This window comes from Bos grunniens, chromosome 21 (assembly GCF_055505025.1).
Source record: "Bos grunniens cultivar Pamir isolate PY7600 chromosome 21, Bosgru_T2T1.0, whole genome shotgun sequence".
Classification (NCBI taxonomy): Eukaryota; Metazoa; Chordata; class Mammalia; order Artiodactyla; family Bovidae; genus Bos; species Bos grunniens.
In genome coordinates, this window is record NC_141185.1 from 39,102,866 (window position 1) to 39,128,802 (window position 25,937).

Sequence of the window (25,937 nt, forward strand, 5' to 3'; positions counted from 1 at the left end):
ATCTATTTTTAGTTTTTGAGGAACCACCATACTATTTTTCATAGTAGCTGCACCACTTTATCGGAGAAGGAAATGGCAACCCACTCCAGTGTTCTTGCCTCGAATCCTGTGGACAGAGGAGCCTGGTAAGCTGCTGTCCATAGGGTCACACAAAGTCGGACACGACTGAAGTGACTTAGCATGCATGCATGCATTGGAGAACTGAATGGCAACCCACTCCAGTATTCTTGCCTGGAGAATCCCAGGAACAGAGGATCCTGGTGGGCTGCCCTCTATGGTTTCGCACAGAGTCAGGCACAACTGAAGCGACTTAGCAGCAGCAACAGCACCAATTTATATTCTTACCAAAAGTGTAGGACAGTTACCTTTCCTCCACACCCTCTCCAGCATTTATTATTTGTAGACTTTTTAATGATGGCCATTCTGACCGGTGTAAGGTGATATCTTATTGTGGTTTTGACTTGCATTTCTCTAATAATTAGTGATGCTGAGCATCTTTTCATGTGTTGTTTGCCATCTGTATGTTCTCTTTGGAGAAATGTCTCTTTAGGTCTTGATTTTTTTTTTGTTTGTTTTGCTATCGAGCTTTATGAGCTATTTGTGTATTTTGGACATTAATCCCTGCTGGTTGCATCATTTACAAATATTTTCTCCCATTCTATAGATTGTTTTTTCATTTTGTTTATGGTTTCCTTTGCTATGCAAAAGATTTTAAATTCAATTAGGTCTCATTTGTTTATTTTTGTTTTTGTTTTTATTACTCAAGGAGGTAGATCCAAAAAAATAATTGCTTCAATTTATATCAAAGAATGTCCTGACTGTGTTTTCATCTAGGAGTTTTATAGTGTCCAGTCTTACATTTAGGTCTTTGATCCATTTTGAGTTTATTTTTGCATATGGTTTTAGTGAAATCACTTATATATGAAATCTAGAAACATGAGGATGTCACTGGTGCTATAGTGGAGGAGAGTCTGCCTGCCGATGCAGGGGACATGGGTTTGATCCCTAGTCTGGGAAGTTTTCACATGCTGCAGAGCACTAAGCCTGTGCACCAGAGCTACTGAGCCTTTGCCCTACAGCCTGCATGCTGCAACCCATGTGCCTAGAGCCCATGCTCCGAAACAAGAGAAGTGACTGCAGTGAGAAGCCCACACACTACACCTAGAGAGTAGAGCCCCCTGCTCTCCACAGCTAGAGAAAGGCCACGTGCAGTGATGAAGACCAGTGCAACCAAAAATAAATAAATAAAAATTATTAAAAAAATAATCCAACTGTTTAAAAAAGGATACAAATGAACTTATTTACAAAACAGAAATAGACTCACAGACATAGAAAACAAACTGTGGTTACCAAAAGGGAAAAGGGGAAGGGATAAATTTGGAATTTGGGATTAACAAATACAGACTACTATATATAAATAAATAACAAGGACCTACTATATAACACAGGGAACTGTATTCAATAGTTTATAATAACCTATAATGGCAAAAAGTTTAAAAAAGAATAGAGACATATATGTGTAGCCAAATCACTTTCCTGTATACCTGAAACATTGTAAATCACCTATACTTCAGTAAAAAATAAAAGTTAAAAAAAGCAGTAGTTATTATTGTTATGCTGAATTTGGTAGTAGTTCTAGATGTGAGCAAGAGATAGAGTGTTGGAAGGGCTGTCTAACAAAATCAAAGAAGACTACATGCAATAAATAGTATGATTAAGACACTGAGTATTTGAGGGCTGGGGCTGTGTGGAGTGGGCACCAGGCCAACTGTCAGGTTGAGGTTGCCCTGGGCCCAGGTAAGGACTCATCCAGGTGTGCCCTATCCACCTAGGAAAAACTGCTCTGTCCCTGCCTTCCACTTGGCCCAGGAGGGTACGTGGGTGGGTATGGGCATTGCAATATGCTCTGGGACTGCTTCCTGAGCCTCTGAATAAGGCCATCAGGCCCTGGTTGCATGCCTACTCTAGTGAGAATTCTGTCCTCATGACAGCCCCATGACTGACTCCTCCTGCACTCCTGGATTACACACTTGACTGTCGACATGCAGTAACTTCCTATGCCTCCTTGGGCTAATGCGGGCCAACCCCAAACTGAAACCCAGGGGTCTCGGATCCTAAAGGAAAGCATAACTAATCAACACAGTTTGCATGTTCCTCCCAAGGACTGGCCTCTAGGCCCAGCAGGTGGGGCAACTCTTAAGCCAAAGCAACTGCCACAGAAACAGAAGACAGCTCCTTGCTCTAGTGGTTTCTGCTTCTCGTTCCTGTTACTGCCTTTGGCCCAGGGACATGGCAGATCCAGTGTCAGAAGTGGAAGCTAAAGTTGATGGCAGAGCTAGAATCCAGAGTGATTACCAAGCCCATTTCTCTGCCAGCAGATCCAGTGGAACCGAAACATCTGGAGTACAGGCCAGTGAAGGTCAGGAGGCACTTTGACCTCCAAGTTGCTGTACATGATGTCTCGGACCATGGTGGACCGTGCCCGGGAGGCTGGCCTACTGGCTCCCTTTGTTTACTAGTGCCTACCTTGACACTCCCTTTCACTGTGCTGACCTGGGAATCACCATTCTGCTAAACAGGGTGTTTGTGCCCAGGAAGAAAGTGAATCCTGAAACGTTGTATAAAGTCTAGATTGAGGGAGAAGTGGGCCTAGTCGTGGTGCTGAGGCTGACAGAAACCAGGAAGTCATTTGTCTCCAAGACTAATCCAGACAGAACCACTGGCATTACCAGGACCTGGAGACCATGGCCAGTCTCCCAGGTACAGACCCCATTTTCATTGATGCTGACTTCCAGAGCACGGTTCTTGAAAGACCCATTGGAAGACAACCAGAGTCACTCTGAGGACTGAGCACCAGTCCTCTGTGCAGTCACGTCATACCTGTGGTTTAAGTAATTCCTACCTTGGACTCCTGGTATGTGAAGAGATTAGATGATGTAGCCCTGTCCCTGAATTATTAGGAAGTCACAGAGTAAACATTTCAAGAGATTTGATTTTATGCTGGATCATGTGCTATTGGTATAAATAAATCCCTATACTACAAAAAAAGCAGCTGAATATTTGAGATGTTATGATAAAGCACAGTATTCTTCACTTGTCCCTCCAGCCTACCAAAAAGAAGGCAACTGTCAAGCTCTCAAGCTTGAAAAACAAGGTACAAATAAAATGCATATGCACATACAGCATGATTTTAATCAATCTAGAGTTGAAGAGAATCTATTTTGTCTTGCTGTTGGAATATTATCTAATGAATAGCCCAAGTATTTTGGCCTTGAAACAAGAGAAGAAAATATTCACATGGCATGGATCTGCTGTTAATAGTATTTATAGTAATATTGATAAAACTATAGTTTATTGGTTTTCAACTTTTACATCTAGAGGCAAAGTTATGAAACACTTTTTTAGGGTCACAGATGAGAATGTAAATGTTAAAAACCTTCATGATATAGGAGTCAAGGTATAGCTACCAAGGCAGAAAGAGGAAGAGGGGAGAGAAAAGTTGGAAGCAAAGTTACTGTAAAGTTAAGCCGGTCTGTGAATTGACTCAAGTTCATTGATGAGGACCTAGAAGTATGAGTATATTATTTAAAATTGCAGATATAACCAAGAGAAGAAATAGAGACAGTGTAACTTATCAAACATTCAAATCAAAGAAGTAGAGGGTAGTGTAAGACAGCTGAAGCCTCATCTTCCATTGCTGGGGGTTAGATGTTGACTAAAGTGCTAGAGCCTTTGACTGTGTGGATCACAATAAACTGTGGAAAATCCTGAAAGAGATGGGGATACCAGACCACCTGATCTGCCTCTTGAGAAATTTGTATGCAGGTCAGGAAGCAACAGTTAGAACTGGACATGGAACAACAGACTGGTTCCAAATAGGAAAAGGAGTACGTCAAGGCTGTATATTGTCACCCTGCTTATTTAACTTATATGCAGAGTACATCATGAGAAACGCTGGACTGGAAGAAACACAAGCTGGAATCCAGGTTACCAGGAGAAATATCAATCACCTCAGATATGCAGATGATACCACCCTTATGGCAGAAAGTGAAGAGGAACTAAAAAGCCTCTTGATGAAGGTGAAAGAGGAGAGTGAAAAAGTTGGCTTAAAGTTCAACATTCAGAAAACGAAGATCATGGCATCTGGTCCCACCACTTCATGGGAAATAGATGGGGAAACAGTAGAAACAGTGTCCGACTTTATTTTTCTGGGCTCCAAAATCACTACAGATGGTGACTGCAGCCATGAAATTAAAAGATGCTTACTCCTTGGAAGGAAAGTTGTGACCAACCTAGGTAACATATTCAAAAGCAGAGACATTACTTTGCCAACAAAGGTCCGTCTAGTCAAGGCTATGGTTTTTCCAGTGGTCATGTATGGATGTGAGAGCTGGACTGTGAAGAAGGCTGAGCGCCGAAGAATTGATGCTTTTGAACTGTGGTGTTGGAGAAGACTCTTGAGAGTCCCTTGGACTGCAAGGAGATCCAACCAGTCCATTCTGAAGGAGATCAGCCCTGAGATTTCTTTGGAAGGAATGATGCTAAGGCTGAAACTCCAGTACTTTGGCCACCTCATGTGAAGAGTTGACTCATTGGAAAAGACTCTGATGCTGGGAGGGATTGGGGGCAAGAGGAGAAGGGGATGACAGAGGATGAGATGGCTGGATGGCATCACTGACTTGATGGACATGAGTCTGAGTGAACTCCAGGAGTTGGTGATGGACAGGGAGGCCTGGCGTGCTGCGGTTTGTGGGGTCGCAAAGAGTCGGATGTGACTGAGCGACTGATCTGATCTGAAAGTGCTAAATTTAGAAATAGAGAGGATAAGCATTTTGAATTGTGGAAGAAGAGCTTGCTGTTGGTCACATTTGTTCTTTTCTTATTTCTCTGATAATTTCTTAACGGGCTCCTTCTACAAAAGTTCAGTGTTGGTATTTTCCAGGGGTCAGTCCATGGCCTCTGTCTCATACAACACATGCACACTGTGAGCTAGTTCGTTCACATAAATGACTTCAGGAACTGCCTGTATCTCTGAGCTGATGGTTACCCTGCATGCAAGATTTGCATTTTCAGGCAATTCCTTCTACATGTCCCAGTAGCACTTTAAAGTTAACATGTCCAAGTAGTAATCATTATCTTACTCATGAACTCTGTTTCAGTATTTCATTTTTTTTAACAGCTTTATTGAAACATAATTTATATACCATAAAATTCACCTTTTTTTTTAGCCTGATCAATTATGCTTATCAAATTTGCAACTGCCTCAACAGTCCAATTGTAGAATATTTCTATCATTCTAAAAAGATCTTTTATGTTTATTTGTATCATTTCCTTTTCCCACCCCCAGTCCCAAGCAATTATTAATCTATTCCTGTCGCTTGATTTGCCTTTTCTAAAGATTTCATACCCCACGTCCAAGGTAAGAGAAACCCAAGTAAGATGGTAGGTGTTGTGAGAGGGCATCAGAGGGCAGACACACTGAAACCATAATCTCAGAAAACTAGCCAATCTGATCACATAGACCACAGCCTTGTCTAATTCAATGAAACTAAGCCATGCCATGTGGGGCCACCCAAGATGGACAGGTCATGGTGGAGAGGTCTGACAGAATGTGGTCCACTGGAGAAGGGAATAGCAAACCACTTCATTATTCTTGCCTTGAGAACCCCATGAACAGTATGAAAAGGCAAAATGATAGGATACTGAAAGGGAACTCTCTGGGTCAGTAGGAGCCCAAAATGGTACTGGAGATCAGTGGAGAAATAACTCCAGAAAGAATGAAGGGATGGAGCCAAAGCAAAAACAATACCCAGTTGTGGATGTGACTGGTGATAGAAGAAGGTCCGTTGCTGTAAAGAGCAATATTGCATAGGAACCTGGAATGTCAGGTCCGTGAATCAAGGCAAATTAGAAGTGGTCAGACAGGAGATGGCAAGAGTGAATGTCGATATTCTAAGGGAATTGGTGAACTAAAATGGACTGGAATGGTTAATTTCTACTACTACACAGTAGTAGACCATATACCTACTACTGTAGGCAGGAATCCCTTAGAAGAAATGGAGTAGCCATCATGGTCAGCAATCTCAAAAACGACAGAATCATCTCTGTTCATTTCCAAGGCAAACCATTCAATATCATGGTAATCCAAGCCTATTCCCTAACCAGTAACGCTAAAGAAGCTCAAGTTGAATGGTTCTATGAAGCCCTACAAGACCTTTTAGAACTAACACCCAAAAAAGATATCCTTTTCATTATAGGGGACTGGAATGCAAAAGTAGGAAGTCAAAAAAACCTGGGGTAACAGGCAGATTTGGCCTTGGAGTATGGAACGAAGCAGGGCAAAGGCTAATAGAGTTTTGCCAAGAGAACACACTGGTCATAGCAAACACCCTCTTCCAACAACACAAGAGAAGACTCTACACATGGACATCACCAGATGGTCAACACCGAAATCAGATTGATTATATTCTTTGCAGCCAAAGATGGAGAAGCTCTATACAGTCAGCAAAAACAAGACCGGGAGCTGACTGTGGCTCAGATCATGAACTCCTTATTGCCAAATTCAGACTTAAATTGAAGAAACTAGGGGAAACCACTAGACCATTCAGGTATGACCTAAATCAAATCCCTTATGATTATACAGTTGAAGTGAGAAATAGATTTAAGGGCCTAGATCTGATAGACAGAGTGCCTGATGAACTGTGGACGGAGGTTCGTGACATTGTACAGGAGACAGGGATGAAGACCATCCCCATGGAAAAGAAATGCAAAAAGGCAAAATGGCTGTCTGGGGAGGCCTTACAAACAGCTGTGAAAAAAAGAGAAGCGAAAAGCAAAGGAGAAAAGGAAAGATATAAACATCTGAATGCAGAGTTCCAAAGAATAGCAAAGAGAGTTAAGAAAGCCTTCCTCAGTGTTCAATGCAAAGAAATAGAGGAGGGAGGAGGGTTCAGGATGGGGAGCACAGGTATACCTGTGGCGGATTCATTTTGATGTTTGGCAAAACTAATACAATATTGTAAAGTTTAAAAATAAAAAAAACAACTTTAACTGCCCAACCTACAAAAAAAAAAAAGAAAGAAAGAAATAGAGGAAAACAACAGAATTGGAAAGACTAGAGATCTCTTCAAGAAAATTAGAGATACCAAGGGAACATTTCATGCAAAGATGGGCTCAATAAAGGACAGAAATGGTATGGTCCTAACAGAAGCAGAAGATATTAAGAAGAGATGGCAAGAATACACAGAAGAACTGTATAAAAAATAGCTTCACGATCAAGATAATCATGATGGTGTGATAACTGACCTAGAGCCAGACATCCTGGAATGTGAAGTCAAGTGGGCCTTAGGAAGCATCACTACGAACAAAGCTAGTGGAGGTGATGGAATTCCAGTTGAGCTATTTCAAATCCTGAAAGATGATGCTGTGAAAGTGCTGCACTCAGTATGCCAGAAAATTTGGAAAACTCAGCAGTGGCCACAGGACTGGAAAAGGTCAGTTTTCATTCCAATCCCAAAGAAAGGCAATGCCAAAGAATGCTCAAACTACCACACAATTGCACTCATCTCACACGCTAGTAAAGTAATGCTCAAAATTCTCCAAGCCAGGCTTCAGCAATACATGAACCGTGAACTTCCTGATGTTCAAGCTGGTTTTAGAAAAGGCAGAGGAACCAGAGATCAAATTGCCAACATCTGTTGGATCATGGAAAAAGCAAGAGAGTTCCAGAAAAACATCTATTTCTGCTTTATTAAATATGCCAAAGCCTTTGACTGTGTGGATCACAATAAACGGTGGAAAATTCTGAAAGAGATGGGAATACCAGACCACCTGACCTGCCTCTTGAGAAACTTATATGCAGGTCAGGAAGCAACAGTTAGAACTGGACATGGAACAACAGACTGGCTCCAAATAGGACAAGGAGTACGTCAAGGCTGTATATTGTCACCGTTTATTTAACTTATATGCAGAATACATCATGAGAAACGCTGGACTGGAAGTAGCACAAGCTGGAATCAAAATTGCCGGGAGAAATATCAATCACCTCAGATATGCAGATGATACCACCCTTATGGCAGAAAGTGAAGAGGAACTAAAAAGCCTCTTGATGAAAGTGAAAGTGGAGAGTGAAAAAGTTGGCTTAACGCTCAACATTCAGAAAACGAAGATCATGGCATCTGGTCCCACCACTTCATGGGAAATAGATGGGGAGACAGTGGAAACAGTGTCAGACTTTATTTTTCTGGGCTCCAAAATCACTACAGATGGTGACTGCAGCCATGAAATTAAAAGACGCTTACTCCTTGGAAGGAAAGTTATGACCAACCTAGATAGCATATTCAAAAGCAGAGACATTACTTTGCCAACAAAGGTCCGTCTAGTCAAGGCTATGGTTTTTCCAGTGGTCATGTATGGATGTGAGAGTTGGACTGTGAAGAAAGCTGAGCGCCGAAGAATTGATGCTTTTGAACTGTGGTGTTGGAGAAGACTCTCGAGAGTCCCTTGGACTGCAAGGAGATCCAACCAGTCCATTCTGAAGGAGATCAGCCCTGGGATTTCTTTGGAGGGAATGATGCTGAAGCTGAAACTCCAGTACTTTGTCCACCTCATGCAAAGTGTTGACTCATTGGAAAAGACCTTGATGCTGGGAGGGATTGGGGGCAGGAGGAGAAGGGGACGACAGAGGATGAAATGGCTGGATGGCATCCCCGACTCGATGGACATGAGTTTGAGTGAACTCCGGGAGTTGGTGATGGACAGGGAGACCTGGCGTACTGTGATTCATGGGGTCTCAAAGAGTCGGACATTACTGAGTGACCGAACTGAACTGAACTGAAAGATTTCACATAAATGAAATCATACAATATGTGGTTTTTGTGACTGGCTTCTGTCACTTAGCATGTTTTTGAAATTCATGTACCAACACACCATCCCTTTTTACTGCTGAGTTGTATTCCACTGTATGGCTGTACCATATTTTGTTTATCTGTTTATCAGTTGATGGACATTTGAGTTGTTTTCTAGTTTGGGGCATTATGAATAATGTTCTAAACATTATAGTCCTGTCTTTGTGTAGATCCATATTTCCATATCTCTTGGATTCATTTATGACAAATTTGGGCTTCTCAGGTGGCATAGTGCTAAAGAACCTGTCTGCCAGTGCAGGAGACGTAAGAGACGCAGGTTCAGTCTCTGAGTCAGGAAGATTCCCTGGAGGAGGGTATGGCAACCCCCTCCATTATTCTTGCCTGGAGAATCCCATCAACAGAGGAGCCTGGCGGGCTACAGGCCATGGGGTCAGACAGAACTGGACACAACTGAAGCAACTTAGTATGCACGCATGGAAATTTTATATTTTAACTTTTTAGGAAGGTATCGAATTATTTTCTAAAATGTGCAATTTTATAGTTCCACTAGCAATGAGAGGTCTAGTTTCTCTTTGTTATTGTTTGCTATTTTTCTTATAGATATTCTAGTAGGGTGTGAAATGGTACCTCAGTGTAGATTTTTAAAAATATTTTTATTTATTTATTTTTGGCTGTTGTGGCATGTGGGAGCTTTTGTTGCAGCAGAGGAGCTTCTCTCTAGTTGGGACGTGTGCCGGTTCTGGAGTGCGTGGGCTCTGTAGTTGCCACATGCAGGCTTAGTTGCTTCCTGACACGTGGGATCTTAGTTCCCTGACTGGTGATCGAACCTGTGTCCGCTGCATTAGAATACAGATTCTTATCAACTGGACCACCAGGGAGGTCCCATCTCTTTGTGGTTTTCATATACGTTTCCCTAATGGGTACTTGCCTGGAGGAGGGCATGGCAACCCACTCCAGTATTCTTGCCTGGAGAATCCCCATGGACAGAGGAGCCTGGCAGGCTGCAGTCCGTGGGGTCGCAAAGAGTGGGACATGACTGAGCACAGCACAATGTGTACTTGAAGGTTAGCCTTGATTTTTCCTTTTGTACCCTGCTATACCACTCTGGGAGTGTACCTATTAAGTATATCTTTAATTCTCTCCTTTATGCTCATTCCCATTACTTTATTTCTTCACTATTTTTGATTATTAAAATGGCCTCCAAATGGTTTTCTCTGATAGCAGTTCCTCTGCAGATTGTAGTCTATTTTTCTACACTATTATCAAAATGAATTTTCTAAAATGTAGGTGTGGTCATGCTACTTCTTTGCTAAAAACCTTTCCAAGGAGCCCCATTGCCCTTTAGATAAAGTCCACTGTCTAAAACCTGCTTGTTTTACAAGGCTTGTTCTTGCCATCGTCCCTCACCATCGTCTCCTCTTATAAAGCCACATACACACCCTGAACGCATCATGACCTGTAATCTACCTGCTGTTATCTGAACACATTAGGATTTTCTTTCTTCTGTGCCTTTGAGCATGCTGTTACCTCTATCGGAAAACAATAAACCCTTACTTGTTCTTCAAGGCTCAGCACAAATAAAACTCCCTTTTAGAATCTTTCTCTGATTTTCCTTAACAGTTAAGCTTTGTTTCTGTGTGTGTTAATATGGTGACATAAATAGGTGTCTGTGAAAATATAGTAGGTTGAGTTGCATTGTCAGCCTAAAACATTTCTGTAATTACTTGCTACTGTTTATATTTCTATCCTTTGTTAATGATAGCAGGTCACTTACCACATATTTATCGATAGATGCATGAACAAATTATTTTTGAAGATCATGGCTTTTATTTAGAATGAAAGTTAACTTGAAAAGTGTTAAGTCATCTTCTTTAGAATCATGTAGCCTCAAACATTAAATTTATTTGTATTGTGTGAAAAATTATTAATACCAAACCAACTGCCATGATAAGTCTCTTAATAAATAGCATCTTGAATATCCTGAATGAACTCATAGATTATTATCTCTCACATACAGTTTAGTAGTCATTTTCATGTTAGTGGACAGAAATATATTTCAATAGTTCAAATCAAATTTACTGATTTTTCATAAAAATGTCATTTTAAAATCCAAACAGTGTAAGCTAACAAAATTTTATATATATGTATATATATGTTTGCATGTGTGTGTTTATAAGATTGTAATATGTAAAAGTTACCTTTGAGATAGTATTTAGTAATGTAAAGAGTTTTTTTCAGAATATGGATTATGAGTTTATTTAAATATTTTCTTAAAAGAGCAAATGTACTAGTTTCTACATTTTACATCAAACAAGTTCATGTCTGAGTTGTTTTAGAAAAGAAAACCATATGAATGGTTGGCATACTTTAGGTAGTTACTTGCTAAAGAACTCTGTACTTCAATTTTAAACAAAATTATGCTTTACTTTATTAAGTTATTTATGATTTTAAACCTTATCACTTTCCTTAATGCATATATTACAGCTTTGTTATAGTTTGCAGATAGTTATATTGCCATCAGAATGAGTCATGTTCAGTGCTTATATTCACTTCAAACTGAACATGGTATTGTATGTATGCTGTATTGTAACTGTTGCCTTCTTTAAATTTTCTCAGTACTTCAAATCATTATTTATGTTAATGTTATATATTTTGTAAGGAAATTCCTTTTTAAAAAAACCCTATGGACATGGAATATTACTCAGCTATTAAAAAGAACACATTTGAGTCAGTTCTAATAAGATGGATGAAATTGGAGCCTATTATACAGAGTGAAGTAAGTCAGAAAGAAAAATGCCAGTACAGTATATTAATGCATATATATGGAATTTAGAAAGATGGTAACACCGACCCTATATATGAGACAACAAAAGAGACACAGATAAAAAGAACAGACTTTTGGACTCTGTGGGAGAAGGTGAGGGCAGGATAATTTGAGAGAATAGCATTGAAACATGTATATTGTCATACATAAGTTAGATCACCAGTCCAAGTTCGATGCATGAAACAGGGCACTCAGAGCCAGTACACTGGGACAACCCAGAGGGGTGGGATGGGGAGGGAGGTGGGAGGGGGCTTTGGGACTGGGGAACACGTGTACACCCGTGGCTGATTCATGTCAATGTATGGCAAAAATAACCACAATATTGTAAAGTAATTAGCCTCCAATTACAATAAATTAATTAATTAAAAAAAAATCCTTGGAGGGCGGATGTGGGAGTGGGGTCAGAAGCTGGTAGGAACCTGAAACGTCTTGTAATTGTCTGAAGATTCTTCAATCACTGTGTCAAGTGACACAGATGTTTCTCTTTCTTCATATGATGAAGATCAGGGATCTAAACTTATCCAAAAAGCTAGAGAGGCACCATTTGTCCCCGTTGGAATGGCAGGTTTTGCAGCAATTGTTGCATATGGATTATATAGATTGAAGAGCAGGGGAAATACTAAAATGTCTGTTCACCTGATCCGAGCATGTGGCAGCTCAAGGCTTTGTTGTGGGAGCAATGACTCTTGGTATGGGCTATTCCCTATATCAAGAATTCTGGGCAAAACCTAAACTTTAGAAGAGGAGATGCCGTCTTGGTCTTGTTGGCAGTGCTTGCTTTAGTTAGACATCTCGTATTGAGGTTATATGTTTATGCTAAAAATAAATTGTTTGGGTCAGACAAAAAAAAAAAATCCATGGAATACTTGTCTACTAACTCCATGTTAAAATTCCTTTTCTTCACAAAGTTATACAACACGATGGAATTATTCAGCCATACAAAGATAAGTTAGGAGCCAAATGAATATGGTTTACTTAATCACTTGAAAATATTGGAAAGTGATTTGAGAAGGCAGCTTAGAACAACTTATTTTCTAAATAAAATTCTGCTCCATTTGTAACTCTGAACATGTGGACTGAAAGGGCTGGTTCCCTTGGCTGGTGCCTGACTTCTGTGCACACCTTGGTCTTTCTCAGTTGCACCCACACTGCGCACTACAGCCATATAAATTAGATTTTTGACGGATTATAAAGGGCAAGGCACAACTGCTGCAGATTGCATTATTCAGAAACTTTTGAAATGCTGCATATCCAACAGAATTTATTGTTTGTTTGAACGTAAGTTTTTATTGAGGTAAGCCTGTTTCTTTAGAAAAAGAAACTCATACAATGAGCCAGTGATTATTTCAAATTAAATAGGTTTAATTTCTGTCTTTCTGTCTCTCACTGCTTGTTTGTTTAAGAGTGACTTGCTTTGAAAGAAGATCTTGCTTATTACACCTGTGTTAATAGGAAGTTGTTGATTGAGATTTCTGTTACAAAAGTTTTTCTCCTTAAGTCAGGAGTAAGTTAAGTGTCTTTTATAAAATGAAATTGAGAGCATATAATCATAATGTAAGTATAAATCTATCATCTTTGCAAATGTCTTTTGGAATTCCTTTGTTTCTGTTAAAGCAGATAACTTCATACATAACTCCTTTGTTTTGCCAGATGCCAGATATTTTTCAAAAGAAAGGCACATGTAGATTGGTAAATGTAATATGTAATCTACAGTAAATTTAAAAGTACTTTTATAAAAATTTTAAAGGTTCTGTAGAAATGCAAACCTTTTGGTCATTTTTAATAAACTGAAAAATTGAAAGTTGTTCTTTTGAAAAGTCAAATTAGAAATAGGCTTTATGAGAAAGTTAAAATGTCAATTTCAAGTCACTCATTTTTACTTATTATCTCATATTTTTCATATAGAAACTCACATAGTATACTACTAAATTAACATAGTTTATTGGGCTTCCCTGATAGCTCAGTTGGTAAAGAATCTGCCTGCAATGCAGGAGACCCCTGTTTGATTCCTGGGTTGGGAAGATCTGCTGGAGAAGGGATAGGCTACCCACTCCAGTATTCTTGGGCTTCCCTTGAGGCTCAGCCGGTAAAGATACTGTCTGCAATGTGGGAGACCTGGGTTTGATCCCTGGTTTGGGAAGATCCCCTGGTGGAGGACATGGCCCAGTGCAGTAATCTCACCTAGAGAATTCCATGGACTGTATAGTCCATGGGGTCACAAAGAGTTGGACACAACTGAGCGACTTTCACTTTCATTAAAAGTAAAACATTAGACTTTTCTTTAGAGAGAGATTTAAGATTGCATTATATTACTTAGGCAGTGATTTGTATCTAGTGCATTTATACTATTTATTGATCTTTTAGTTTCACCTGTTCAGACTTTTTTATTGATATATAAGTATCTAAAAATATAGATATTCTAACCAAAGAATTTAGTCCCTAGCCTATAAATGCCTAATTATTTTCATCATTTAAAAGAATATTATTGTTACGATATTTGAAATTTTGTAATGCTATCAAAAGAGGATAATTTTTCCTGAATTATTAATTTTAGGTGCTGTTTTTCAACCCTAAACTTTCAGCCAAGAATGAAACTATTTAGAAGTTAAGATGACAACAGGTAATTTCTTGTAAGTTTATACTTTTGTCAATGTGTGTCAAAAAATTTATATCATAGAAATAGAAACAAAAAAGAAATGTATATCAACACAAGACTGTATTTTTTCCATCTAAAATTATCCTAGAAATGTGAAATACCTTGGTTTTGAAAGACCTTGCTTTGTAACATGGAACTATTTTATTTAGACCTGTAGTTTTAGACCTACATTTTATCGCTTTTTACAAACTAATTCTGGTGTACTCTAAATCTGCTATCAGCTTTACAAATAAGTAAATGAAATCAGAATACAAATAGATTCAGAGATAGTGATTCAGGTTAGATGAGTATTCCTTACTGATAAAATCCGAGATGTTGAGTCATAACTGGTTGTGATGCTATTAAAAACAAGGACATTAATTTCAGCTACAGAAATCATTCTGTGATAAAGTTGACACACCCTCAATGGAAAACCGTATGTGATGATGTCCATGATTCTAACGTAATGTCAACTGGGATTTTATTTGTTAGCCAGATTATTCCTGGAAAATTGTTAGAATTATCTTATAAAAAGTTGTTTTGAAAAAAAGAAAAAGTTGTCTTGTTGTAAAGAAGCTTCAGTTCAGTTCAGTTCATTTACTCAGTCGTATCCGACTCTTTGCCCCCCCATGGACTGTAGCACACCAGGCTTCCCTGTCCATCACCAACTCCGAGTTTACTCAAACTCATGTTCATTATGTTAGTGACATCCAACCATCTCATCCTCTGTCGTCGCCTTCTCCTCCCGCCTTCAATCTTTCCCAGCATCAGAGTCTTTTCCAATGAGTCAGTTCTTTGCATCAGGTGGCCAAAGTATTGGAGTTTCAGCTTCATTACCAGTCCTTCCAATGAATATTCAGGACTGATTTCCTTTAGTAAAGAAGCATAACATTGTGTAAAAAAGAAAAAAATTAGAAGATTAGTTCTGGTTGGTTTACTTTCCTTTTTTCCACTTAAATTCTTTGTAAGTTCTGTTTTCCTCTTTACATTTTTATACTTTTATAATTGTAATGTGAGGGTGAAACAATTTAAAATAAAAGAAAAGTTCAAATTCTTACAGTGAAGACATCTGGTTCGATAGTAATTATATCTTAAGGATATTAATATCTTAGTGGCAAATAAATACTAAATAACTTTTTTTAAATTAGTGTGCTTTTTTTAAAATGCCAAATTGGAACAATGCCATTTTCTTCTTCACATAAGATTCTACGTCACTTTCTGCACAGAAATGATCAGGAACCAACAAAGTTCAATTTTAAAGCAATGTATTAAATAATTCCCCCTTCAGGATCAAAAGATAAAGCATTCAGCAATTGACTTTTCTAATCATAAATAGTAGTCTATAGTAGTATAACTCAATGAGTAACTATAAAGACATATTTAAAGTATATAGTATATATAATACACACAGGAGATATGTTATAATGTTATAACATATGTTATACATATACATATATGTTATATAATATATAATGTTATAACATTATAACATATCTCCTGTGTTTATTTCTAAGTTTTTCTATATAATGGTTTTGGGGGGTTTTTTTTTTCAAAGAGTGAGTGAAGAGGTAGAGTCTGGAAGGGAGGGATAGGTACCAAGAAAGAAAGGGAAGGCACAGAAAGAAGCATAACAGAAAGGTCAAAGATAAGGAAGGAAGAAAGGAGGGAGAAAGAGGAGAAAAAGGAAGAGAGACACGGAAATTTATTTTCTTAATATTCCAAAGTTTTTTGCTGTATCCCATATGGTGGTATTATTGTTTTCAGTTTTACTGAAGACTTGAAGTATGTCTTTATAGTTACTAGCTATTACCTAATGTCCGCTTGCAAATCAAAACCTAATAAAATATTTTTGTTTTTTGATGTTAGAATTGTCATATATAGAAATACTTAAAGATGATTTTGAACATCAGAATTTATTTAATAATCTAAAAATTTTTTCCCACAGCAATTTCAGGCTTTAATGTATCCGAAACCTTAAAGGAAAAATAGGAAACCAAGTATACTATTGGGACAGAACTCTAAGCGAAGCTGTACTGAATGAGAAAAGCCACTATTCATTTTAAGATACTGGTCTTCTCCTTTGAATCTATTATATCATTTAGTAGCTAAGTTGTGTCCAACTCTTTCCTGAACCCATGGACTGTAGCCCACCCAGCTTCTCTGTCCACGGAATTTCCTAGGCAACAATACTGGAGTGGGTTGCCGTTTTTTTTCTCCAGGGAATCTTCCTAACTCAGGATAACCCGTGACTCCTGTGTTAGCAGGTAGATTCTTCACCACTGAGCCACCAGGGAAGCCCTTGATATATTATAGAGAGTCCCTATGTCTGCAATACAGTTTTAAACCCCATTGTAATTAATGGCCATATCCTTAAGACAGATTAATTTCTTTCCCTCAAAGAGATAGAAGTCCCTGCTTATCAAATAAGGAATAAGACTAAGTCCTTCATTTTAAGAAACAATTCTTTATTCTAATTTTTAGAATTACTACTTCAATCTAAGATATTTAGTCCTTTTCCTTATTTTATTAGAAAAACTATAATTTGTCTTTTATTTATGTATATGTTTTAGATCACGAAGAGCCCTGTGGTCCTAGTCACAGGTCATTCTGCTTGAATGGAGGACTTTGTTATGTGATACCTACTATTCCCAGCCCGTTTTGTAGGTGAGTAAAATGGGCTGGGGGAGAGGGTAATTTTATTTTTCACTATCTACTCACTTCTTTAAGAAGTGATAAATATTGAATAAAGAATGTGAGATGAAAAAGGGCAAGGAACACTTCATATCTATATAAATATTTATAGATAAATATTTACCTATATAAATATGAAGTGTTCCTTGCCCTTTTTCATCTCACATTCTTTATTCAGTATTTATCACTCCTTGAAGAAGTGGAAAAGAATTATGGTTTAAAAAAACAAAGCAAAGTGGCAAATCATCTCAAAAGCATTTATTTTGAAAATTTGTAGTGGTAGTTTCAAGTCTATTAGTATTTTTTAATAATCCGTTTTAGTAAACTCTCTACAATTTTAGCAAATTAGGGAAGACAGTCTATACTTAACATTCTGGCAAAACAGCTAGAGAACTCACAAATGTAAGAAAACACACCATGAGATATTTTGCTTTGATTTAGAATATATAAGTACATGATAACTGTGTTGGTACCAAGACTTCATTTGATATATTAAATTGAAAATGAAGAGTTAAGTTTTTCTAACAGTGGGAGCAAATTTTGAAAAGAAAGGATCTTAGTTTTTATTGTTTTAAAAGAATATGATTCACTTTGGGAGTATAGTTATAGCCAGTGGTTAATAAAAGACTTGAAAACAGTACTTGTATAGCTGACTTTATGTGAGTTTGGTTGAATAGGATTAAAGGGGGTTACAATAAGCCTCTTTTAATATGTGAACTAACAACATGGTACTACCAGTACTGTTCCTAGGTTTTAGCAGAGCTGACATCCAAAGATATTTTGTGGCATGTGTGTCAATTACTCTGTTTTTGTTATTTAACTGAAATGAGAGAGAGAGAATTTAGATTTAAGACCATATTAAATAAAGGAATAGGAAAGTGAAATTTTCAGAAAAAGAGAAGAATGTTGGGATTTAGTGTGGAGGAGGAGAGACAGAGAAATAACCTTATAATTATCTCAGGGAGTTTTTAGAAGTTTTCATGGAAGGAATAGTGACTGACTATTTTTAAAAATAGGTATTTTTTTCCTCTTAGGTGAAAAAATAAGGGGATAAAGGAACAAATTAACAATTATTTCTCACCCTCCAGATGCTTTACATTAGATTACATTTTAAATCCATTTACTGAAATATAATTTATGTATGATAAACATTCATGTAAGTGCATTAACTGATGAATTTTGACTAATGTTTATACCTGTGAAACCACCACCACCACGAAATACAGAATATTTCCATTATCCCCTCAAATTTCTTTACTGACCATATTCTTTATTTACATTTCCATGTTTCATTCTCAGAAAAACCTTAGAGAAAAGGTGGAGAGGAGACCTAAGGAAATAGAAAAATAAGGAGAAAATGAAAAATTGACTGTATACTAACTGTCTGTTATATTGCACTGAGTAAGTGGAAAGAAAGAGTTAAAGAGTATTGAAATATGGAAAGTCATTGAAATGGGAAGAAATCTAGTGTTTTAGTTCAGGCTACTATAGCAAAATACCATAGACTGAGTGGCTTATGAAAAACAAAAATTTATTTCTTATAGTTCTAAAGGCCAGAAGTCTGAGATCAGGGTGCCAGCCTGGATGCTTCCTGGTTTGCAGATGTACCTGGGTAGAACTTTTGACTGGCAGATTTATTGTCAGGAAGAGCTGGTAAGGAGCCAGCTATCAGACTGCAGAGACAACATATGATAGAATGAGGAGGACCTTCCTCTAGGTGTAAGCAAATTACAAACCACAGGCCAGATTGTTTTTTGTTTGACCCTTGACTTAAGGTTTTTTTTTTCTTTGCTTTTTAAAGGGTTATAAAACATATTCAGAAAATTATGGAAGATTATGCCATGCATGGCAGGAAGAGAGAGTTCACTAGAGCCTCTTTTATAAGGTTGCTAATCCCATTCATGAGGGATTCCATCCTCATGACTTAATCACCTCCCAAAGCCTCTACCTTCTAATACTATCATATTGGGGTTATGAAATTCAACATATGATTTTTTGGGGGGACACAGATGTTTAGCCCATAGAACTTAGGTTGTCACTCTGCTTTTGCATTTTATATAGATGCATTTTTAGTTTATTTTTAAAGAGTGACTAATGAAAGAGAATGGGCTGCTTTGCTGGGAACTCATGCCAGGCTTAAGAATCTATCTGATTTCTTCCTAATTTCAGACTTTAATAGTGGTAGTAATTGAGGAGAAGTTGAAACCATGCCCCACGATTCATAATGGCTAGGAAGGAAGCAAGGTCACCATGTTGCGTGATCACAGGAGATTCTTTGAGATTAGCACTTGCTGCACAGTGTACAAGGTATATCCTGGAGTTATTAAACATACTGAAAGAAGGTGAAGTCAGGAGGAACAAAAGGCACCTTGAGAAAAAAGGAAGAAATATAGTGACTAAGAGTTCAGTGAAACTGAATGGCAGATAAGTTTAAAATCATATTTTGTAAAAATAATTGCCTTCTAATAATTTTAGGACCATTTTTCTAATACAGTCCTATAGGCTATATTGCCTATATGTAAAGGCAAACTCATTTCCCATCCCAACTCATTCTATTTCCTGCATTCCCTATTTCTGACAATCCAACCACCTTGTCACTCACTGATTCTTCTTTAACTGTCGTTGAAGTCTTGTCTGGTTGTCAGGTCAAAATTCTGCCTTTGCTGTAGGTCTCTCATCTTTCTAGCCCCCTGTGTTCTTACAATCATTGTGTTAGCTCATACCTTCTTAATCCCTGATTTGTCTATAGAAATGGTTTCCTAGCCAATTTTCTTGGACCCTAATTCTCATCACTGCTTCTGCTAAAATAAAACTTCAGTGACAACCTTCATACCTACCCATCTGCCACAGATACCATGAAGTTTCACCTTTTGCCATAGCTTTTAGAGACATCTACTGTTTGCCCCCAAACCACCTTTGTGATCTTCTATTCTTCCTTGGTCTGAGTTCTACCTTGAACAATTTACTATTTATGTTAGACACATTTTGCATTTTCTCACCCTTCCTTTTCTTCCTGTCTGTTGGCATCTCACTCCAGAATACTTGCCTGGGAAGTCCCATGGACAGAGGAGCCTGGCAGACTACAGTTCGTAGAGTCACAAAGAGTAGAACTTGACTTGCGACCGAGTACAAACGCATGTGCATATTCAAATCCTACTTGTATTTCAAGGTTGCCTCCTTCCTAATCACTCACCTCATCACAAATCAAAATTAATCTCCTCCTCTCTGTACAGAGAAATGTGTGGAATTTATTGCCTTGTATTTTGTATCACATATATACTCACTTTCTTTATTCTACAATAAATATCCCCCATCATTCTTATCATTTAGGAAATTGCCTTGCCCATGATAGATGACAGTTTAAATAATTGTTGATTCATCTCTGAATCAGTGGTCAGTATATTTTTCTTGTGTGAAATATATAAGTAAATTAATAAAATACTTAGAAATACTACAATGGCAATAAACAAATAGGCTTTACAAATTTAATTTACTCTTTCTTACACATTGGTCTTTTTCTTCTGTCTCTCTCTCTTTTTTTTTTTTCTTCTTATTTGGACTTTCAAACCAGCATCCTCTGGTTTTTCTCATGTAGTTTCTTTATTTGCTTATTTAGCACAGTGATCTTCCTTTTTTAAGCTAATATTTTAAAGTTGAGGACTACATGGTATGAGTTTGTTAGTGTTGAGATTTGCTCTGGAGCCTGATTCACGTACAGAATTTTAAATGGTCTGTGTCTGCGAAAGAAGATTGTGGATTCTTTAATCGACAGATGTCGAGATTTATGTATACACTTTAAATCAGGCTTGTTATAATGTGCTGTTCAAATCTCTCATATCCTTAATAATCTTATCTTCATGATTTATCAGTAATTAAAGGGGACAGGGAGGCCTGGTGTGCTGCGATTCATGGGGTCGCAAAGAATTGGACACAACTGAGCGACTGAACTGAACTGAAAGGATTATGTCCAAATTTCTCACTAATTTTGGATCTTTAATACCATGATTTCTGTTAATTTTTGCTGAATGTATTTCAGGCAGTGTTATTAAGCATATATTAATTTAGAATGGTTATGTCTTCTGGGGGGTGGGTGTGTGTGTGTGTAGTCATGTCCAACTTTTTGCGACCCCATGGACTGCAGCCTGCCAAGCTCCTCTGTCCATGGGATTTTCCAGGCAAGAATACTAGAGTAGGTTGCCATTTTCTCTTCCAGGTCTTCTGATGAAGTGTCCTTTTTTATCATGATATAGTGACCTTCTTCATCACTAATATTTTTTGTCTTAAAATCTATTTAACTGACATTAGTGTGTTATACTAGCCTTCCTGTTTTGGTACTTGACTTGTATACATTTTTCTTTCAATTTTACAGTGTGTGTCTATAAACACATACAGTTAGTTGAACTTCACCTTTTCTGTCTTTACTGGAATGATTGAGTTTTATTTTTCCATCCTACATTCTGTTTATTTTCATTGACATGTCTTAAAATTAATGAAAAGAACAGAAAAAAATATTAGAATAAATAGTACATAATGAGTGTAAGTGTTATTTTGAAACTTGTGCTTCAGATATGTCAGTGTGCATGTGTTTGGAGTCACATATACTATTTTTTGATTCAGTGGCTCAATATTGTTATTTTTTTAATTGATGGTGGTATAGTCGCTAAGTCTTGTCTAACTCTTGCAACCACATGGACTGTAACCCCCCAGGTAAGAATACTGGAATAGGTTGCCTTTTCTTTCTCTAGGGGATCTTCCAGACCCAGGGATTGAACCCAGGTCTCCTGTACTGTGGGCGGTTTCTTTACCAACTGAGCCACCAGGGAAACCCTATTTTTTTTTAATTGGAGTATAGTTAATTTACAATGTTGTGTTACTTTCTGTTGTATAGCACAGTGAATCAATTATATATATTTCCCCACTTTTTTAGACTCATTTCCCACATGGGTCATTACATAGTACTGAGTAGAGTTCTGTTGGGCTCTATATGCACGCTCAGTCACTTCAGTTGTGTCCTACTCTTTGCGACCCTATGGACTGTAGCCCATGAGGCTCTCTGTACGTGGGATTCTGTAGGCAAGGATACTGGAGTGGGTTGCTGTGCCCTCCTCAAGGGAATCTTCCTGACTCAAGGTTTGAACTAGAGTCTCTTGCGACTCTTGCATTACAGGCAGATTCTTTACCCACTGAGCCACCTGGAAGGCCCCTATGCTATACAGTAGGTCATTATTAATATTTATTTATTTTATATATGGGCTTCCTTGGTAGCTCAGCTGGTAAAGAATCTGCCTGTAGAGCAGGAGATCCCGGTTTGATTCCTGGGGTGGGAAGATCCCTTGGAGAAGGGTAGGCTACCCACTCCAGTATTCTTGGGCTTCCCTGGTGGCTCAGCTGGTAAAGAATCTGCCTGCGATGTGGGAGACATGGGTTCGATCCCTGGGTCAGGAAGATCCCCCAGAGGAAGGCATGGCAACCCACTCCGGTATTCTTGCCTGGAGAATCCCCATGGACTGAGGAGTCTGGCAGACTACAGTCCATGGGGTTGCAGAGTCAGACACAACTGAGCGACTAAGCACTGCACAGCATTTTCTATGTGGTAATGTATATATTATTGTTGTTGTTCAGTTGCTAAGTTGGGTCCAACTGTTTGTGACCCTATGGACTGTAGAATGCCAGGCTTATCTGTCCTTCACTAACTTCCAGAATTTGCTCAAATTCATGTCCATTGAGTCAGTGATGCTAAAAATTTCACCCTCTGCAGCCTCCTTCTTTTACCTTCAGTCGTTCTCAGCATCAGAGTCTTTTTCAATGAGTTGGCTTTTGGCATCACATGGCCAAAGTATTGGAGCTTCAGCTTTAGCATCAGTGCTTCCAGTGAGTAGTCAAGAATTGACTGGTGTGAACTCTTTGCAGTCTAAAGGACTCTCAAGAGTCTTTTCCAGCACAGTTCAAAAGTGTGTATATGTTATGCCCTTTTCCTCTTGCCCTCAATCTTTCCTAACATCAGGGTCTTTTCTGATGAGTCAGTTCTTCACATCAGGTGGCCAAAGTATCGGAGCTTCAGCTTTAACATCAGTCCTTCCAATGAATATTCAGGGTTGATTTCCTTTAGGATTGACTGCTTTGATCTCCTTGCTGTCCAAGACACTCTCAAGAGTCTTCTCCAGCACCACAGTTCAAAAGCATCAATTCTTTGGTGCTCAGCCTCCTTTATGGTCCAACTCTCACATCCATACATGACTACTGGAAAAACCATAGCTTTGACTATACAGACCTTTGTCAGCAAAGTGATGTCTCTGCTTTTTAATACACTGTCTAGGTTCTTCTTAGCTTTTCTTCCAAGGAGCAAGTATCTTTTAATTTTGTGGCTGTAGTCACCATCCACAGTGATTTTGGAGCCTGAAAATGAAATCTGACAGTTTCCACTTTTTTCCCATCTATTTGCCATGAAGTGATGTGATCGAATCCCATGATCTTCGTTTTTTGAATATTGAGTTTTAAACCAGCTTTTTCACTCTTTTTCACCTTCATCAAAAGGCTCTTTAGTTCCTCTTTGCTTTCTGCCATTAGGGTGGTATCATCTGCATATCTGAGGTTGTTGATAATTTCTCCTGGCAATATTGATTCTAGATTGTGAAGTCATCTAGCCCAGCATTTTGCATGATGTACCCTGCATATAAGTTAAATAAGCAGGGTGACAGTATATAGCCTTGACATACTCCTTTCCCAATTTTGAACCAGTCCTTTTTTCCATGTCCAGTTCTAACTATTGCTTCTTGACCTGCAAACAGATTTCTCAGGAGGCAGGTAAGGTGGTCTGGTATTCCCATCTCTTCAGAAATATTCCATAGTTTGTTGTGATCCATACAGTAGAAGGCTTTAGTGTAGTCAATGAAACAGAAGTAGATGTTTTTTTGGAATTCCCTTGCTTTTTCTATGATCCAACGGATGTTGGCAATTTGATCTCTGTTTCCTCTGACTTTTCTAAATCCAGCTTATACATCTGGAAGTTCTTGGTTCACATAGGGCTGAAGCCTAGCCTGAAAGAGTTTGAGCATAATCTTGCTAGCACATGAAATGAGTGCAATTGTGCGGTAGTTTGAGCATTGTTTGGCGTTGCCTTTCTTTGGTATTGGAATAAAAGCTGACCTTTTCCAGTCCTGAGGCCACTGCTGAGTTTTCCAAATTTGCTGGCATATTGAGTACAGCACTTTAACAGCATCATCTTTTAGGATTTTAACTAGCTCAGCTGGAATTCCATCAGCTCCACTAACTTTGTTCATAGCCACATTTCCTAAGGCCCACTTGACCTCACACTCCAGGATGTCTGGCTCTAGGTTAGTGATCACACCACTGTGGTTATCTGGGTCATTAAGAGCATTTTTGTACAGTTCTGTGTATTCTTGCCACCTCTTCTTAATCCCTCTGTTCTGTTAAGTCCTTGCTATTTTTGTCCTTTATTGTGCCCTCTTTGCATGAAATGTTCCCTTTGTATCTCCAATTTTCTTAAAGAGATCTCTGGTCTTTCCCATTCTGTTGTTTTCCTCTGTTTCTTTGCATTGTTCACTTAAAAAGGATTTCTTATTTCTCCTTTCTATTCTCTGGAACTCTGCATTCAATTGGGTTTATCTTTCCCTTTCTACTTTACCTTTCACTTCTCTTCTTTTCTCAGCTATTTGTAAGGCCTCCTCAGACAACCGCTTTGCCTCCCTGCATTTCTTTTTCTTGAGGATGGTGTTGGTCACCACGTCCTGTACAGTGTTACAAACCTCTGTCCATAGTTCTTCAGGCACTCTTATCGGATCTAATCCCTTGAATCTAGTCGTCACCTCTACTATATAATCATAAGAGATTTGATTTAGGTCGTATGAATGGCCTAGTGGTTTTCCCTACTTTCTTCAGTTTGAGCCTGAATTTTATAATAAAGAGTTCATGATCTGAGCCACAGTCAGCTCCCGGTCTTGTTTTTGCTGACTGTATAGAGCTTTTCCATCTTTGGCTGCAAAGACTGTAATCAATTTGATTTCGGTATTGACCACCTGGAAATGTCCATGTGTAGAGTCGCCTCTTGTGTTATTGGAAGAGGGTATTTGCTATGACCAATGCATCAATGCATTCTCTTGCCAAAACTCTGTTAGCTTTTGCCCTGCTTTATTTTGTGCTCCAAGGCCAAGCAAGACTCTTACTTGAGGTATCTCTTGACTTCCTACTTTTGCATTCCAGTCCTCTATGATGAAAAGGGCATCTTTTTTGGTGTTAGTTCTAGAAGGTCTTGTAGGTCTTCATAGAATCGTTCAACTTCATCTTCTTCAGCATCAGTGGTTGGGGCATAGACTTGGAATACTGTGATGTTGAATGGTTTGCCTTGGAAACCAATACAGATCATTTCTGTCATTTTTGAGATTGTAACCAAGTACTGCATTTCAGACTCTTTTGTTGACTATAAAGGGCTTCACCATTCCTTCTAAGGGATTCTTGTCCACAGTAGTAGATATAGTGGTCATCTGAATTAAATCCACCCACTCCCATCCATTTTAGTTCACTGATTCCAAAAATGTCAATGTTCACTCTTGCCATCTCCTGTCCATGAATTCACCTTGATTCATGGACCTAACGTTCCAGGTTCCTATGCAATGTTATTCTCTTATTACCTTTTAAACATCTGAAAAGTCTGTATCTATAGTGATGGTCACCTTTTAATTTCTGATGTAAATGTTTTGTGTTTTTTCTTTTTTTCCTAGAGGTTTATTTATTATTTTTTTAACACCAGTTTTAAGCTTTGTTGATTTTTCTCAATTGCATTTTTGTTTCCTATTTCACTGATTTTTTTTTTTTCCAGTGAAACTTTTAAATTAGTAATTTACCTCAGTCCCCATCCCAAATCACATAACTTCATATCAGTTCAGCCCTTAGCCTGAGCCTC

At 38.3% G+C, this 25,937-nt stretch overlaps 1 protein-coding gene and 2 pseudogenes across 1 annotated transcript in view; all 3 read left to right on the forward strand.

Moving 5' to 3' along the window:
- The window catches only part of NRG4 (neuregulin 4), a 113,962-nt gene that overhangs the window by 40,375 nt on the left and 47,650 nt on the right, over positions 1–25,937 (forward strand). Inside the window, exon 5 of the mRNA XM_086364986.1 lies at positions 16,897–16,990. Within this exon, the coding sequence (XP_086221112.1) occupies positions 16,897–16,990 (94 nt within the window). The remainder of the gene's footprint in view (positions 1–16,896; positions 16,991–25,937) is intronic.
- Positions 2,229–3,052, forward strand: LOC147349441 (surfeit locus protein 1 pseudogene; annotated as a pseudogene).
- On the forward strand, positions 10,319–12,515 carry LOC147349442 (HIG1 domain family member 1A, mitochondrial pseudogene; annotated as a pseudogene).